Source organism: Oreochromis aureus, linkage group 13, assembly GCF_013358895.1.
Source record: "Oreochromis aureus strain Israel breed Guangdong linkage group 13, ZZ_aureus, whole genome shotgun sequence".
Taxonomy (NCBI): Eukaryota; Metazoa; Chordata; class Actinopteri; order Cichliformes; family Cichlidae; genus Oreochromis; species Oreochromis aureus.
The window spans coordinates 33,616,291-33,632,998 of record NC_052954.1 but is presented as its reverse complement, the minus strand read 5'-3'; the positions used below and the strand labels follow the sequence as shown (position 1 = coordinate 33,632,998).

The following is a 16,708-nucleotide window of genomic DNA, read 5'->3' as shown; positions in this document are numbered from 1 at the left end:
GTATGCTCATGCAGCTAATGTGAGACTCCAGTGTAGTAATTTAATTGGCCATATTCTTTTTTTATTTCCTGATCTTTTGCTAAGTGATGATATTATTCAAATATGTTCAAATGTAATGTGTATGAAAAGTATTTCTTATACAAACTGTAGTAGAAACATACCAGCCAGCTGTGGCTGTTATGGGATATAATCTGATGGTAATGTTTTTTTTTATCTATGGCTGAGAAAAGCCTGTTTGTCCTATAACAGCCACCATAGCTGGAATAATACACTTGAATTGGGAGAAGTAAGAAAACAGAATTCACTTGATTGCAACCTGCAATATACTGACATCTAGTGGTGAAAAATTCTACACACTGTACCTTTAAGCTATTTATGGGGCGACCATGGTTCAGGGGGTTGGGAAGCTCATCTTGTAACTGGAAGGTTGCCGGTTCAATCCCCAGCTCTGTCTGTCCTGGTCGTTGTGTCCTTGGGCAAGACACTTCACCCACCGCCTACTAATGTTGGCCAGAGGGGCCGATGGCGCGATATGGCAGCCTCGCTTCTGTCAGTCTGTGGCTACAACTGTAGCTTGCCTCCACAGGTGTGTGAATGTGAGAGTGACTGAATAGTGGAATTGTAAAGCGCTTTGAGGGTCTAGAAAAGCGCTATATAGATGCAATCATTATTATTTGTTTTTAATGTTGTGTTTAAAGTAACTGCTGTTACAAAGGAAGTTTCCACTTTTGAGATAAAGTATGTAAAAAGAAACAAAAATGATATCTATCCCCAGAAGTTAAGATATTGTATTACAGCAGCCAAAAAAAGCTAATAAAATAGCTTAATAAAAAATACTATAAAATAATAAAAAGCTGTTTTTCTAAAAAATTAAGATAGCTCAATAGGGCACAAATAAAACATAAAAAGTAAAAATGAGTAAAATTTTAAATAAGACAAATTCAAGGATTTTTATTGTCATTCTTACACATGCATTCACATGAAACGAACATTTGCACCCAAGTCCAGCGAGACCTGAAAACCAAAAAGAGTGAAGACACAAAAGCAACAGAACAGAAAAGATATTTACAGTATTATAAGAAAATCTTTTTTTTAATTATAAACAAGAAAATGTTCAGGCAGAGAGTGAACATTTCAGAGGCTCCAGAGCAGCGCCAGAGATCAACAGTCTTACAACTTGGTGGAAAAAGTTCCTCAGTCGTTCGTGCAGAGATTACTGCACCAGCTTTCACAGTCCTGCCTGTCAGTCTCAGCGTTGGTGGTGATGCGTCATCATCCCAACCTCAGCTTTGATGTTTTTCCTGAGCAGTCATATCACCGCAGTAAAAGTAAAAGAGAGGAAAAATCCTAATAAATAAGTTTAAAACGAAAAAGAAAAAAATAATAAGGAAAGAATAAAAACATCGAATACAAATAAATGAACAAAACCAACAATTTCGCCCGCACCCTGGACGGAAGTGACGTATTTTATCTTATTTCGAAACGTTTTCCCGGATGTGGCTGGTCAGCGGCGCTGCTAGCTTGCTGTCTGGTCCTGTGTGTCCTGAATGAATGACATCATGCAGGCTGCTGTTTGCGTCGGGCTGCGAGCGGACTCCTTCAGACAGTAACGGGTAATCTGGGAGTGTCATCTAAAGCCAGCCGTTAAAGCTGCGCGCGGTAAGAGAGTTTAAATCCTTCCGCCGTGATTCAGCGATTGTTTCGGTCTCTGCTAACCCGCTTGGCTAGGCTAGGCTAGCAGCTGCAGCCAGGTAAAGCTAACGGTGCAGCTGGGTGATAACGACAGGTACCTGTTGTTCAGACTCGGGATCAAACGGAGTCTGAGGGGGAAAAAAAGTCCTCTCCGTTTGTGCTCAGCCGGTCCGGGCTCACTTAAAATCACATATTCTCAGTCTAGATTAACTATAAACACAATAATTCTCTAAGGTAACGGCAACTTAACATTAGCCCAGGTGTACATGACTATGTATATGTGTGTTTCAAAAACCCCAAAACAAAACACATAAGCTGTGTAAAATGAGGCTTTCATCGCTCATAATAATCTTTTTTTTTGTCTTTTTATTTTAAAAAAAGAAATGCAATGTACATTTAAATAAATTAAATAAATGAATTGAAACGACTCCTGCATGTGATGTTGCACTGTGTCTTTGTGGCTCTACAGAAAGCATACGATAGACTGTCAAGTATGTGAAGGTGGTGCAGGATATGTATGAGGCGGGGTGTGTGAAGGGCTAACAGGTGGGTTTACATCAGGGGTCTGATCTGAGCCCCTTCTTGTTTGCAGTGGTGATGGACAGATGAGGTCAGGCAGGGTTATCTCTAGACACCCTAAAGGTAAACAAGTTTGTTTCTGCTGTAAAGTTGGACATTTTAACCTGGGAGTCTATGGAGCCTGTAGTCCACTACAAGCATCTACAGGTGTCTTCAGTCTTTCAGCACTAATCCCTTCTGTACTTCTCAGGTGTAAAGTGATGCAGCAGAAGTTGTGTTCCCGAGGTTCTGGATCCTTCCTTTTAGAGAGGAACGGCCAGGCCTGCGGTGCGATTGTGGACGCTGTCACTCCCTGTGACCTCCCCTTCCGCTGTCCCCGCTGTGGTGAGCAGGAGCGTTTTCGCAGTTTGGCTTCCCTCCGCGCTCACCTCGAGTACCGCCACTCGTATCGCTCACCAGACATGGTCACTGGAGGGTTCAGCATCACTGGGAAGCTCCCCGACCCGCTGACGGCAGCTATCCCGTGGCACGACATGAGCCTCCCGACGCGTAGGGGGCAGCAAAGTACAGGGAGGCCGCCTCATGTCCGCTCCCTCAGCGACAGCAGAGACAGCGGATACCTCCACTCATATGGGTCTGCGAGGAGGCGCACCCAGAGCGTTGGGGTAGGGACGCAGGCGGAGGAGGACGAGGAGGAGGATGAGGAAATCGATGTGGGGACAGAAGACGAAGATGTGGAAGAGGACGAGGAGGAGGAGGACGATGAGGGTGAAGAGAGAAGTGGAAGTAGAAATGAGGAGGATTTGAAAACCTCAAAAAAGTCAGACCATCACCACATCAACCACCATCACCTCCTGTTCCCGCCTCCAGCTCCTCTTGGCCCTCCACCGGACCCAGATCTGGACCTGGATCTGGATCTGACTGGTGGGTTTCAGGAGCGGAGTGTTACAGTATCAGAGTACATCTGTTTTTTTTCTGCAGTAACGTCTCGTCTTGTTTGCGCCTACCAGAGCAGAACTCCTACTCCGGTTTGGAGACAGCAGCAGCCTCGGCCGCAGTGCGGCAGCGGCTGGCCAGCATCCTGCGGGCGGCCGATAGCACCATGCAGCGCCGGCTGGCCAGGGTGAGCACCGAGCTGGCTCAGACCGACACGGAGCTCCTGTGTGAGCGTGCTCACTCGCAGCATCTGGCCCAGGAGAGGCAGGAAGTTGCAGACAAGGAGAGGTCGCTTAGCCGACAGGTGGATGTGGCTGTCATGGTGATTGCTGCGCTGAGGGAGCAGCTCAACGCCTCAGAGAACGAGCTGGAGCGGCGAGAGAGGTGAGGCAGGCAGGATGTCACTGATGTGGTCTGGAGGATGCGCCAGGTGGATGGTGCTGGACTCCGCCAGGGTTGCTCCTTGTCTCTGATCCTGCTTATGATATTCATGGACAGGATCTCAAGGTGCAGCCCTTTATTTCCCTTCTGCCTCTCTTGCATAGCTGAGGGTGAACGGTGTATTTGTTTAAGTTATGAATTGGGTGATTTTTGCTTTGCAGGGAAGTGTTAACCATCCAGAAGTTTCTGGAGGCGGCGGTTCGCCAGGAGACGTGCGGCAAAGTTCGAATCCAGCGCTTCATCGAGAATCTGCTGAGACGTATCGCTCTGGCCGAGAGGCTGGTGGAGTATTACCAGGTCAACGGTAGTCCGCCACAGTGCAACCACTACAAGGTACTCTCAAGGTTTTTATTCATTCATTTATTTATTCTGGTTGTTTTGTAAGTCTTTGTGTTTCTTTATGTCATTTTATGTTTGTTTTTTTTCTAGCTGCTTTTACCTTTTACAGATTGAATTAATCCTGACTTTTCCAGTGATATGATGTTTTTCTGTGGTGGATTGTTGCTCTGATGAAAGCCTGATTCTTGTGATTTTTTGTGACCTCAGCAGCACCAGCAGAAAACTGATAACGGCCCTCACAGAATAACTAAGAGCAGGTGAGTCCATCATTACTTTAAATGAACAGTATTAGTATTAATGCCAGCAAATTTTCAGACCGAAAACAACAAAATGCAAAATATTAAAGTGTTAACTGGACACAAACAGGTTGAAAATACTGCTAAAACATTTAGGATTTAAAATCTCATTAAACTCTGGCTGCTCTTCTCTGAGCCTGGTTCTACAGGAGGTTTCTTCCTGTTACCAAGTGTTTACTCACACAGGGTTGTCTGATTGTTACGGACTTCTCTGTATTCTTACATTATAAAGCGCCCTCAGGTGACTGTTGTTGTGAATTTGTGTTATATAAATAAAATAGATTTGAATTCATATGTGTTCCTCTGTAAGTGCAGCATTGCAGCAGCTTTTTCCTTTTTCTCTTGGCTTTTTATTGCAAATCATTTGAATTTGAGCTGAGAGGGAGGAAAGTCGTCAATAACCGATGAGGTATAGTTGTAAAAAGGTTTGTTGCTCAGCAGGACCGGCCTCTAACAGAGCAGGTAATCTGCTGCTGTTGGTCTAAATCAAAGTCAAAAGGTGACGGAGTTGGTGGTAAATCATTCAGGAGCTTTCTCGTGTCATCTGTCGGGTTTCTCTGTGGTGTTCTCATGTTTAATTCATGGCTCGACATGGGATGCTTTGTGCTTTCGCTCAGTGACTGCAGAGGGATTACCAGGCTCTCTGTGTGTGCTCAGGTCAGATGCTGTTTATCTTCTTGTTGAACTTTATTCCTCGTGTGAGACCAGCTTTTCGGTCCAGCGTGTCCATAAAAACAGCAGGTTCTGTCTGTTTTTGCAGTTAGATGGAAGTTTGTCATTTTAAAAAGTGCTCAGAGACGTTTTCATGTCTTACCTGATTGGGTTACTCTTGGTTCTTCGATGTAAAGTTGCTGAACATAAAAGGATATTTGGTGCATTTTGCTTTCTTGTTTCGTATCAAGCTCATAAATGTTTGTTGAGCTTCAAAAGATCGTCAGTGATGCAGGTGAAAAGGCAGCATTTGAGGTGCTGATGATCTCCAGGCTGGACACCAACCAGGGACAGTTCTGGTTTATCATCAGTGTGACTGGCTACCCACTCCTGCTGTGTAAAAGTGAATTTTTCCGTCATATGAAGTTAAAATGACAGCCTCCTCTTGTTTGTTTGTTCATGTCTGAATTACGTCTCCAGGTCAGCAGGAGGTCAGCTGTCCTCGTCTGGTCTCGCTGACAGCAGAACTCAGTCCTCGTCCCAGTTCGGCGGACGTCCTCTGTCCTCAAAAGCAGGCGGAGACCGAGATTGGGAGCGGGAACACCGGGAGCGCCTAGCTCAGTCATCCCGGCTGTTCTGCCGGCCTGAACACAGAGACGACATCTGGAACCATCAGCGGCGCCGGTCCACTGGGTACGAGACCTAGACCAGCAGAGAAAGACCAGAGGGAGGGGTGTCGGGGGCAAGACTTTATTACACAATGACTTCATTCCAGTACGTTAACCTATGGAAAAGTAGCACATGCTCCCATCAGCATCAGACTTGTTTTACACCACTTCTCATCGTAAAGCTGGATTTGTTAGTCTGACTTGAGCTTACAAACTCACAGGAGGGTGTGTCCAAAATAACAAATACTAAACAGTACTAACTATTTTTGCATCATTGCAAATTTAGACCAAATTTTCTAAAAAGATTTTAAAAAGGATTATTTTTGTATCTGGCAAATTATTTAAAAATATTTAGATATTCATACTTTATTGCTTCTCCTCCTGAAAACTCCATAAATGACATGTGGTCTCTAATAATAATGGAGGGAAAACTATATATAAAAGATGGACGTAGCTTCCAGGTCTGAGAAGTGGTGCCAGTGTGGAAGTGCCTTAAACCTGCATTCTTTCTAATGGCCAGCAGGGGGCGGATTCTGATGACAAGAAGAAGGCTGTGAGACCATTAAAGGTTCGGCTTGCTTGGTTTTTGACCCAGTACATCCAGCTTTTACATAAAATCTATTGGATAATAAAATTCTGAAGATGATAACAGATTATCATGGCTGCTTCCTCCTAACAGGGTTTACAACGTAAAGCAATAACAAATATGACTCCATGAGCTCTTTGCATCAGGCACATTCCACTTTTAATTGCTTGCATTGTGTTGCTGTAATTTTGGTACTTTTCCATAGATTATTAAACTGGAGTGGACCATTGTAAACTGTTACACTTGGTTATTTTTCCTTTGGATGTATGAGTGGGTAAACCTTCGATATTAAAACATAGAACTGGATTCTGTCTGTTAAGTATAATAGTTCATTTTATCTTCAGGTACAAAGACGTGTTATGATTTAATGCCCGTCTGATCACAGAATTTGATGCCTGATGACACGTCCTCTCCTCTGGTCAGACCTTCACATCCTGGCCTGGTTCGCTCAAAAACTCCTGATCAGTCAAGCTATCGTATCTCTGCCTGTGCTTTCTAAGCCAAACCATCGCCCGGGATCGTCTTGATAGTTTAAGATTTGTTTAGTCTGTTCAGTCACATCTTAACAACCCATCACGAGTGAAACTTTGGGTTTCTGCTGAAGAAGGAGGTACAAGGAGCTAAATTATTACTATTCCAAGAGGAATCCTGGGTCTTTGCCTTTGCACGGTACACCCAACTCCACTGTCTATCGTTTCTGGCCGTGACTGTTTTGGACTGTGCCCAACTGGTTCCATGTTTCAAGGCTGCTTCCAAGGTCTGGTTCAAATCCCTTTCCGCTCATAGTCTGGGCTGTTCCTTTCCAAGAGAGGGTCCTGGTATGTAAAGAGTTTGCATGGCCACAGTCCTTTTTCTGTCCTTGACGGAACCAAATTCAGTGCCATTGTAGTGGTGGCTATTTTAGGTGATACCCAACTCCAGCTCTTTTGGGCTCCACCCATCACCATTACCCCTGGTGTGGCTTTGCTAGCTTCTGGACAACATTTATCGCTTCTAGTTGTCAGTTTTTATTGAGGTTACTCAGAAAAGAAAACCAAACAGACCTGGGACCTGTTCGCCTTGGAAAACTCTCGCAGGGTTTTTCCTCAAACAGTGCTGTTCCCAGGATCACAGAGGCACACAAGGATAATGAGGTGATTCTTCAGTGAACGTATCTGGGAAAATTAATATCTCACAATCTCATCCATGAGTAAAGTGATAATAAGACTGAGGGTGATGTGCTTGATTGCAGTAAGCTGTTGATGACCGCCAGTTTAGTTTGTACGAAGAGGAATCAGCTGAGGTGGTTTGAGCAATTAGGATGCTTCCTTGGCAGAGGTTTTCCAGGCAGAGGAGACTCTGAGTAAGGTTGATTTTCAGTGAAGGCCTCCTTGTCAGCACTGATTTGGTTTTTAAAGCACAGGCACGAGTTCGATGATGCCAGACCCGGATCAAATATGTTCAGCATGTAGCTGAGAGGAGTTTCCTTCGAAGATGGATCTGCTTTTGATGCATAGAAAGAAAAAATCACAACAGGTGATAAATAAAAATGGAGGAAACAGCTTCCTTCTACTCTACTCAAATAAGGACGAAATGTTGCAGAAATGGGCAGTGATATTTTAGCGGTGGGTTTGAGATGTGGCGCTGACATGCTGCCACCACCATCTCAACTCCAGTCCTCTGGACTTTGGTTGTGGACACTTGTTGGGGTAAAATTATCTGTAGCTGCTCGGTTGGCTGTCTCTCATCATAACACTGAGGCCAGGGCAAAATGCAGGACCTCGATATCGTGTCTTGAATCATTACTGCAACGTCTGTAGATGATGTCACACGTCCTAGACGATGACGCCCATTTCTAAGATGTTTTAGCTTCACTTCTAAGGAGCTGTCATGCTATCCATCTGTGAGAAACTTACCGATCTGCTGCCAAAGCAGGATTTCATCACTGGTGTGGTGGACGTAGAAAAACCCAAACAGCACAACTTTTTGGATGGTTTGTCCCATTTCAGACAATCTGAACTGAAAAAAGACCCGAGGGCTTGTTAGCGTAGCCGACGTCCATTAATGGAGACGGTTGAAAATAGTTCCCAACAAGTGCAGATGCTTTTGGTGAAGCTAGGCTTGCTTTTTTGAATATAGCTGTCCAGGTACATGAAGGAGCGGTTTGGCCCAGGTCTGGAGGACGCCACACACTTAACGAATGTATGAGTTAATTTATAGCTCACAGTGAAACGATGCCGTGCTTCAAGTCCCGACGTTTCGGGCTTTAGCTCGCGCTCCTTCACGTTTAAACGGGTGGAGATTCTCCAATCACACACGAATGACGTCGCGTCAGCGCTTTCATCCAAAGTGACTTAACAGTGCCGTGAATGCGTACCGTCCATTTGCAGTATTCTTAACGACTCACGACGGCTTGTTTAACAGAATCATTCCTCGATCCGTTTACATGTCTGCACTCATCTAATGTTAGAATGTAAATGTAAAAAAGGCAGTATTTGGTGTAAACTGTATCTTTGCTGTCGTCGGTTTAGGTTTTGTTGATGGTGTTGATATTTTGTATACAGAGCTGTTACATGTCATCAAGTGGAGGCTGTGGTCCTAGAGTACTATAACTTGGCAGGACTTTTGTATGACTTGCAAATAGAAATCATTTTATGTCTAACAGGGTGTCTGCAGGTTCTGGAAACATTTTAGTATTTCCTAAATTATGTCATGCAAATTCGTCTTGGAAACATGTAATTATGGAAGTATATTACCCTGCTGCTGCTGAGACGCTACAGCATGAAATACTATCTGTATTATCTATTATTCTCTCTTTCTTTCCAGTTAGTCGGTGTGAATTTGACTTCGGATTGACCTTGTCAGATCTTCGAGAATTGAGCTTCCAGGCACCCTTTTTGAATTTCAGATTTACTGGGATATTTTTAAAGCCAATTATATGTTTGTGTTTTCATTGGAATCAAACTGAGATGTGAGAAGTTTGGTAGTAATGTAGAGTATATCTTTGATATTAATGTTCTGTGGTCAAAAAATGGATTTGTGGACCCTGAAACGCTATTCTTGAATTTCGCTGCTCGGAGAAACCTGATGCAGATGGATCTGGATAAACCGACCACTGAGCACTGCTGTTGTTGATATAAAAACCCCATAACTTGATGTGACCTGTTGTGCGTATAACAGGAGTAGAAGATCCTATAATGGGAAAAGTTTTTCCTAGAAAGTGGAATCTTCTGTCATTTGTGACGTCAGTTTTGGCCCCCAATGGCAACACCAGCAGGTATAAGGATGGGCATTAAGCTTAGTATCACGGAGTGATACCACCCAGCAGATTACTAATGACTAACCTCGTGCTATGGATGGATCATCCCAGATTTTTTCGCGGTTGAAGTTTGCTCAGTATTTTAGCCTCTTTTCATTCAGTGGCTCTGTGCACGTCTGGTTCCTCCACCTACAAGTTGCTGAATTTCATGAAGTTTCTCGAGGTTTCTGGTTACTTCATCACTGCTGGGCTCTTCCTGTGTGGACGCCAGTGTAGTCTGCCGGTGAGGGATGACTTACTAGCTTTAAGTTTTGGGGTTTTTTATTCAGACAACAGCAGATCTCTTGGAAGTGTGCGGGCGTTGGGTTCGACTCTGAACTGCTTCCTGTTGTGTATCTGGAAAATGGTAGAAGATGCATGAAGCAGCCCTACTACTACCACTACTACTACATATGTAGCTATTGTGTTACTGTGAAAGCATGCTTCATATGTAGCAAAAAACTCCTATAAAATACTGTTATCTTGTACTACCATGTGTACTTTTGTAGCAGAGCGAGGTCTATTTTAATGGTATTTGAAGGAGAGTTGCACTAAACCATCCAAGAGAGCTTTTCTTGGCGCTGTTGGATGTCATTCGATGGGAAGAGGGATGCATAACGGACAATCAGCAGGGTTCGTGCACAGGTTTGAAAGAGTTTTGAAATGTCTGGGGTGATCGATGTGCAAGAGGCGGTTCAAGTGTGTAAGAAAAGAAAAGTATTGTAACTGATGTATTGTTTGTTTGAATATGACTCTCTGCCTTTCTTGCAGTAAGGTGGTAGAGGTGACGTTAGCTTTTCTGTTTGCGTAAAACTGTTCTAGCAGCAGCGTTCTGTTTGATATTCTTGATTTCTGTTGATTTTTATTTCTCTTTTGTCCGTAGGGATTTCATTTGCAGAAGTAATCTCTAGTTTTGTGCCTTCACTCAAGAACTCTGTAGTCTGTAAAAAACAAAAAAAAACAAAAAAAAAACAACACAAACTTAAAAAAACACTGTGCAAAAATGCAATACTGTGAAGATCTGGAACACTTTATGTTGAATCCCGTCGGTCGGTATGTGTGATAGCCATCGAAGATTAAAGAACAAATATGACGCCAAGACGAGATCTGCTGTTTTATTGTCTGTTTTTCTTTTATAAAAGATCATTCAACAGAAGTCTTATGAAGGGGTCCGTTTCATGCTTCATATTCATGCTGTCCAAGTTTAAGTGTTGTGATTAATGACATAATGAAGTTATTGCTACATTAGAAGTGATAATGATGAATGAGCCCCTCGATATGAGGAAACAAGATTTCTAGAACATTAAAAAATACCAACCGCTGGCTGTTTGTGATACACCTGCAGGTTTATGACCTCCCATTGTGCACCCGCAGGCATCAATATGAGGTTGGTCACTCCTTTGCTGCTATAACAGCTTCCACTCACCTGGAGATGCTTTCTATAAGATTAAGAGTGTCTACAAAGATTTTTGCCGAGTAATCCAGATGCTGATGCTGTACAAGAGGCTTACAGTCTTTGTTCTCATGCATCCCAAAGGTGTTGGTGGGGCTGAGGTCAGGGCTGTAGGTGGGCCAGTAAAGTTCTTCCACACCAAACTCAAACAGGCCTTTATGAGCCTCACTTTGTCACAGCCATGCTGTTGCAGAGATGTTGGAAGCATTAAATTGCCCAAAATTTCTTGGAAAACTAACCCATTAATATTTCCCTTCACTGGAACAAAGACGACCCGTGTCATGAAGCTCCTGAAACACAGATTTTGTGCTGATGTTAAAGCCAGAGGAGATCTGCGGCTGTAGAGTTACTGAGTCAGCGAGGGTTGGTGACTTTTACTGACCTCAGCAATCGATGAGCTCACTCTGTAACTCTACATAGCCTGACACTTACTGGCTGAGCTGCTGTGGTTCCTAAATACTTCAGCTTTGCAACTGACCCACTTACAGCGGATCAGGGAGGAAATTCATTGAGCTGACTTATTGGAGCTGTGGACCCTGGTGCACCTGTGGCAATGGGACTGGGAACGCCTGAATTCAAAGATTACGAGGTGGGACCCAATAACGATGTACCTGCAAAAAGAAGAGGTAAGTGCAAAGTTAGCGTGGTTTACAGATCGCCAACATCCAGCTGCACACATTCAGAATAAATTTCAAGCAAGCCTGAAAACGGTGGGAAAAAGATGAAAATGAGCAGATTTTTGTGTTCTTGAATGTAACATTTTCAACATGAAAGTCTGTTGGAAATCTTCTCCCAAGTCTCTGTTCAAGTTAACAAAAGTAACCGACCTGTAGTTATCCAACTGTTTTTATGGTAGTACTCGTATCTGGCCACTCTGTGTCACTCTTCTCACATAAATACAGGGAGGTGCGGCGCCTTCACTACTTTGGTTGCTATTCTTATATTTCCCAGAATGCGTTCTGTGAGTGTTCAGGCTGTTATCCTCGCAGTAGATGACAGGAGAGGTTTCTAAAGCTCTGTCATGCCTGCTCATCGCTGTGTACAGGTTTTGTGCCGTAAACACCACAAAGTCCAGCTCTTTATTACAAACTGCTTAGAAACAGGCGACTCATACGTGCAGCAGACTCACAGACATGAACAAGAGAGTGGCGTAAAGTCTGTAAACAGGTTTAATGTCTTTACGCTGTTGTTTTGCGAGGAATAAGTCAAGATCACATATCATGATTCCTTCATTAAAAACAAGCCCAGGGGTTCTGAACATATGGCCTGGGGGCCAGAATTGGACCGCCGGGCCCACTGCATGGCTCTGGAAGGGAGAGCACAGATTTTAAAATAAGTAGTAGTAAAATACTTTAAATATTCTCATCAAAGTTTTTAGGTAATGGATAAAAATTAAAATGATTATAAAAAGTTCCTTCTTTTTCACTATCTGAAATAAAAAGTAACATTTTTCATAGAAAAGAAAACTTTCCTTTGCTTTATTATTAAAGGACAATCTGGGAATTTAAACTGTTTTTCAGGAATTTTGCACATGTATTTCTTAACATTTAGTTCAGAAACAATCAGGCTGACAGATTTCTTCCATTTACTGCAGCAGTATTTCGTTATCATATCGAAGACCTGAGATGTATTTGTGGGATTGCACTTTTTTCTTCTTCTATCACGATATCTGAGACAGAAAAGTGGAGTTTAAGGTCAAATTGGGCTGAATGAGCCTCATCTGTGGTTTAGACATTTCTGTTTGTCAGTGTGGGACTCGTAAAAGCCACCAAATATAATATTTCTAATGCTAAGAATAAAATGATCTCTTTCCACACCGTATGTCAACATAAAGTTTTATTTATCTCTGTATCATCGATGTCTTTAATGTTATTATGAACAGATTTATAGATCAGTGTAAATGAAGATCTGTTGGAGGGAGCTTCTTCCATATGACGGTGCTGACATGATGACTCCAGGAAATGTTTTTAACTTGTTGGAAATCCTTTAAAAAAAAAGATGAAACAGGAGAAGAAAAATCTGTTTATGAATTTCTGCAGGTATGAATTGATAAATTGTAACTTTTTATATGCAGATAAATTTGTGTTGTTACTGTGATCGTGTGACGTCATACGGTCTGTGTCCATACACCAGTGTGTGAACAGGGCATGGTGGGAACTTGCACAGTGGTCGGGATGGAAGAAACGGGCGGTTAGCCACAGCTCATTGCAACCCCCCCGGGGACTCCAGGGGGCTCATCTGTCCGCCTCTCTGTCTGTGAGAACATATGAACGTGATTCAGATGACAGCTCTGCTTCTTTTTTCATCTTTCTGATGATTGTTTCTCAAGTCCAAGATGTCCAAAGCAGCCGGAGGCAGAGCACAGAAATACTGTGTGAGGCTAAAACGAGCCGAGCTCGCTGTCCTGTTTCTCACGTCCGTCCAAAACTCTCTGAAAAAAGACGGAATCGTAGTAAAGATGCTGGTTTCACATGAGGGTGGACTGTGAACAACAGTAAACGTGATCGGTGTGCCGTAAGTCAAAGCATCGATCCGTGGGCTCGAAACATGAAGCTAATGCTGACGTTTCATAAACTGCAGTTCCTCTAATGTCCACATGAGGCTCCAAAAAGCGATCCAGTCCCTCAGCAACAGCAACTGAACCTCTGGTCTGTACTTTTGGAGACTTTTAATCCAGTACTACGGTTTGCTGTGTGCTTTACTGCATTAACAGAAACCTGTGCTCTAGTTTGAGTGAGATTTAAGGATTTTATTTGTCTGATTAATAGTCCAATTAGAGCAGAGCAAATCATCTACTAATTGGAAGGTTGGAGGTGGTTCTTCGGTCTGCATGCCAGAGTTTCCTTAGGCAAGATACTGAACCCTGAGTTGTTCCTGATGGAGCGTCAGTGTCATAACTGATTCATCACTCTGCATTTAGAAAAACATAAAATAAAAATTCTGCTGTTTTCTAGAAGAGTAGCTGACATGTCCAGATTCAGTGACGCTGAGTTTAAAAATACCAATAAATGTATTCAGTCGTGTACACGGTCCATCAGCGCTCACTGTATTGTTATAGTTTGCATAGTTTCATAGTCACTGCAGCAGGACACATTTTAGGCTTCTGAGCTGTCAGCGAACAGCTTCCACTCATCTGCATCACTCTCACAGCCCAGCGCACCCCAAAGACCTTCAACAACAACACCACACACGAGGTCATCATCCATTTCAACACTGGATTAAGATCGGTTTCGTGATGCCTGTAAAAAGCAAATTTGGCTCCTGGAGGCAGGAGGTTACTCTCACTGAGCCGACAGCTGCTTCCTCTGGCAGATCTCGTACTCAGTCATTTAACTCTGGCTAAGTGAGTAACTGATGAGCTCCAAGGAGATGGATCTTCAAAGTCTTCATCACCAGAATATTGTGCATCTGGAGGCAAAACATCACCATCAAGTTATCCACGCACGCCCAACAAACTGAATCAGGTGTCATAGGTCGTCTTGGTTTTCTGGTTTCATACCAAAATAAGTGAAGCATTCGCAGATGAAAACATCTGGATCGTGTTTACATGTGACACATCTGCAGGTGTTATTCATGACATCAGCGACCCCAAATCAGTAAAGAACAAGTGTTAGATTTCATACAGCAAATATAATCACTTAAAAATCCAAAAAACAGAACTGGAGTAACACTAACAGTAAGAAAGTGGTTATGTCCACGTTTTATAAACCATATATGATCCAACACCTGAGGAAGTAAACCATCTGTTACGGCCGGGATGGCCGGTGTGTTTGAGGAGTGGACTCAAAAGCAGATACACAAAGGACAGGTTTAACAAAAAGCGAGCCGTTTATTCAGGCTAATGAGAAACACAAAAAGCAAAGGTGAACTGGGAACTGGAATAAGCTAACATTGACATAGAATAGAATAAAATAATCCTTTAATTGTCCCACAAGGGGAAATTTGGTTGTAACAGCAGCCAAAAAGACACATATACAAACAAACAGTACACAGGACACAGAACAGAAACATACACAATTTTTTATTAAGGACAATGGTTACTATAAACAGAGTACTGTACAGTTATTAAATAAAATAAAAATAACTACAGATAAGAGGCAAACCAGGTTGTAGTGCAAATTGGTTAATTAACTTATTGCAGTTACAGCACAGATGTAAACATCTGTGTTTGTTGGGAGCAGTTCTGATTGTACAGTCTGACAGCTGCAGGGAGGAAGGACCTGCGGAAACGCTCCTTCATGCATCGAGGATGCAGCAGTCTGTCACTGAAGGAGCTCTGCAGTTCAGCAACATTTACATGCATGGGGTGGGAGACTCTGTCCATCAGAATGAACCTGAACCAACACTTGAAAATAATCACGTGACTTGAAGTACAGGACATTCAACAGAGGAAGGCAGAAGACTTAAATACACAGGAGGGTAATGAGGGAAGTGAGAACACCTGGGGAAACACAGCTGACACAAATGAACCTGAACAGCAGGAGACGTAAAACTAAACACACTGAACATGGAACACCAGACCCTTCAAAGTAAAACAGGAAACTTAACAGAACGTGGACAAGACAAGACAAGCTTGACAACGTGTCAGACTGCACAGAGGACAGGAAACGACTCAGGAGACAGAAGAAACATAAACTAGACTGAAACTCAACTAAGACAAACTAATAATAAGAAGAACTTAACATTATTTCAACGTATAATAAGCAAAGAAAATATAAAATTCCCAGCCCCGCTGACACCATCTGATGGTGTGAAGACAGTTTGAAATAAATCAGTGCAGAGCTCACAATTTGATTCAGCAGCCACTTCAAAGTTGAATAAAGATGTATATAGAATATTGACAGAGCCACTGTTCTGTCACTTTGCTTAATAAATAGTAAATAATTGGATCATCGTGTCCACCACGTGTCTGCTTTCCTCCCATCTGAACAGAAATGCTTCATATGAAGCATTTCTGTTTCTATTTCTGTTTCTTCTCCTGGTTTTTGACCTAAATCAGCGCCATCTGCGCGTTGGGAAAAACCATCCGGCTGTTGCTCCTGAGGCCACGGCAGAATGTTAAATGTCTTGTTATGTTATGGTTCCTAACTGCACTCCAGCCTGTCAGTAAATACTGCAGGCTGGTGTTGATCTTTCATGGAGAGAGTAAACACAATAACACGGCACTTTGACGTCACCGCGGAGGCTCGCACGGCGCTCTCAGTCCTCCGCGCGTCTTTTTTCTCTAATCGTGGCTTAGAGAAAAAAGACGCTGTGTGAAGCGGCCGGTCGGCCGTATCGCCGAGCGCATCTACAGATTGTAACCGTGGTGCCTGGGCCGTGTGGGCTGCAGATAACAGATTTCTGGGAGCACAGACACACAGCACAGTTGTTGTTGTTGTTGCGCTGGTACAAAGGAGACATGCGTGAGGCTGACTTTAGAGGCAGCACCTCTGACCGACGGTGTCACTTCCCAGCATTTAGGAATTTGTCTGAATTTATGGTCTCAGTATTTTAACACTACCTGTAAACTAAAGCTTTGTTTTTTGTTTTGTTTTTGTTTTGTTTTTTGCTTAAGTGTTTTAAATAAGTATTTTTAAGGTATTTAAAAGGAGGTAATGTTATACTTTTTCAGACCTTTGGAGCATTTTAAAATAAAAGTGATAAATATTAGACCTTATTTTTTTATTTCAAAAGAAAGGAAGCAAAAATACTATAGTACTATTAAGTGTTGTAGCTTTGTGTGTTAAGACTCAGTGCAGGTAACGTTGATTCTGATGGAAAGGTGTCAGTATACACAGAGCATTACAGTCCATCGTGTATGAACTGCATGTACACCCGTGTCCTCCACCAATGGGCCCCTTAGCATCC

The 16,708-nt window shown here is 42.9% G+C and overlaps 1 protein-coding gene across 5 annotated transcripts; it reads left to right on the top strand.

Moving 5' to 3' along the window:
• The first annotated feature begins 1,507 nt into the window (after positions 1–1,507).
• On the top strand, positions 1,508–10,509 carry znf365 (zinc finger protein 365). 5 transcript variants are annotated; one of them, XM_039621947.1, is made up of 8 exons: positions 1,510–1,659; positions 2,285–2,334; positions 2,462–3,135; positions 3,222–3,531; positions 3,750–3,921; positions 4,135–4,184; positions 5,355–5,567; positions 8,934–10,509. In XM_039621947.1, the coding sequence occupies exons 3-8, from the start codon at positions 2,472–2,474 to the stop codon at positions 8,935–8,937; spliced, it is 1,413 nt and encodes a 470-aa protein (XP_039477881.1). In that variant the 5' UTR covers positions 1,510–1,659; positions 2,285–2,334; positions 2,462–2,471; the 3' UTR covers positions 8,938–10,509. The 5 variants fall into 5 exon arrangements, with proteins under 5 accessions (XP_031615112.1, XP_039477880.1, XP_039477881.1 ...); XM_039621946.1 differs by having other exon boundaries at positions 1,509–1,659; positions 4,138–4,184; positions 5,355–10,509; XM_031759253.2 differs by having other exon boundaries at positions 1,511–1,659; positions 5,355–10,509.
• The last annotated feature ends 6,199 nt before the right edge of the window (positions 10,510–16,708 follow it).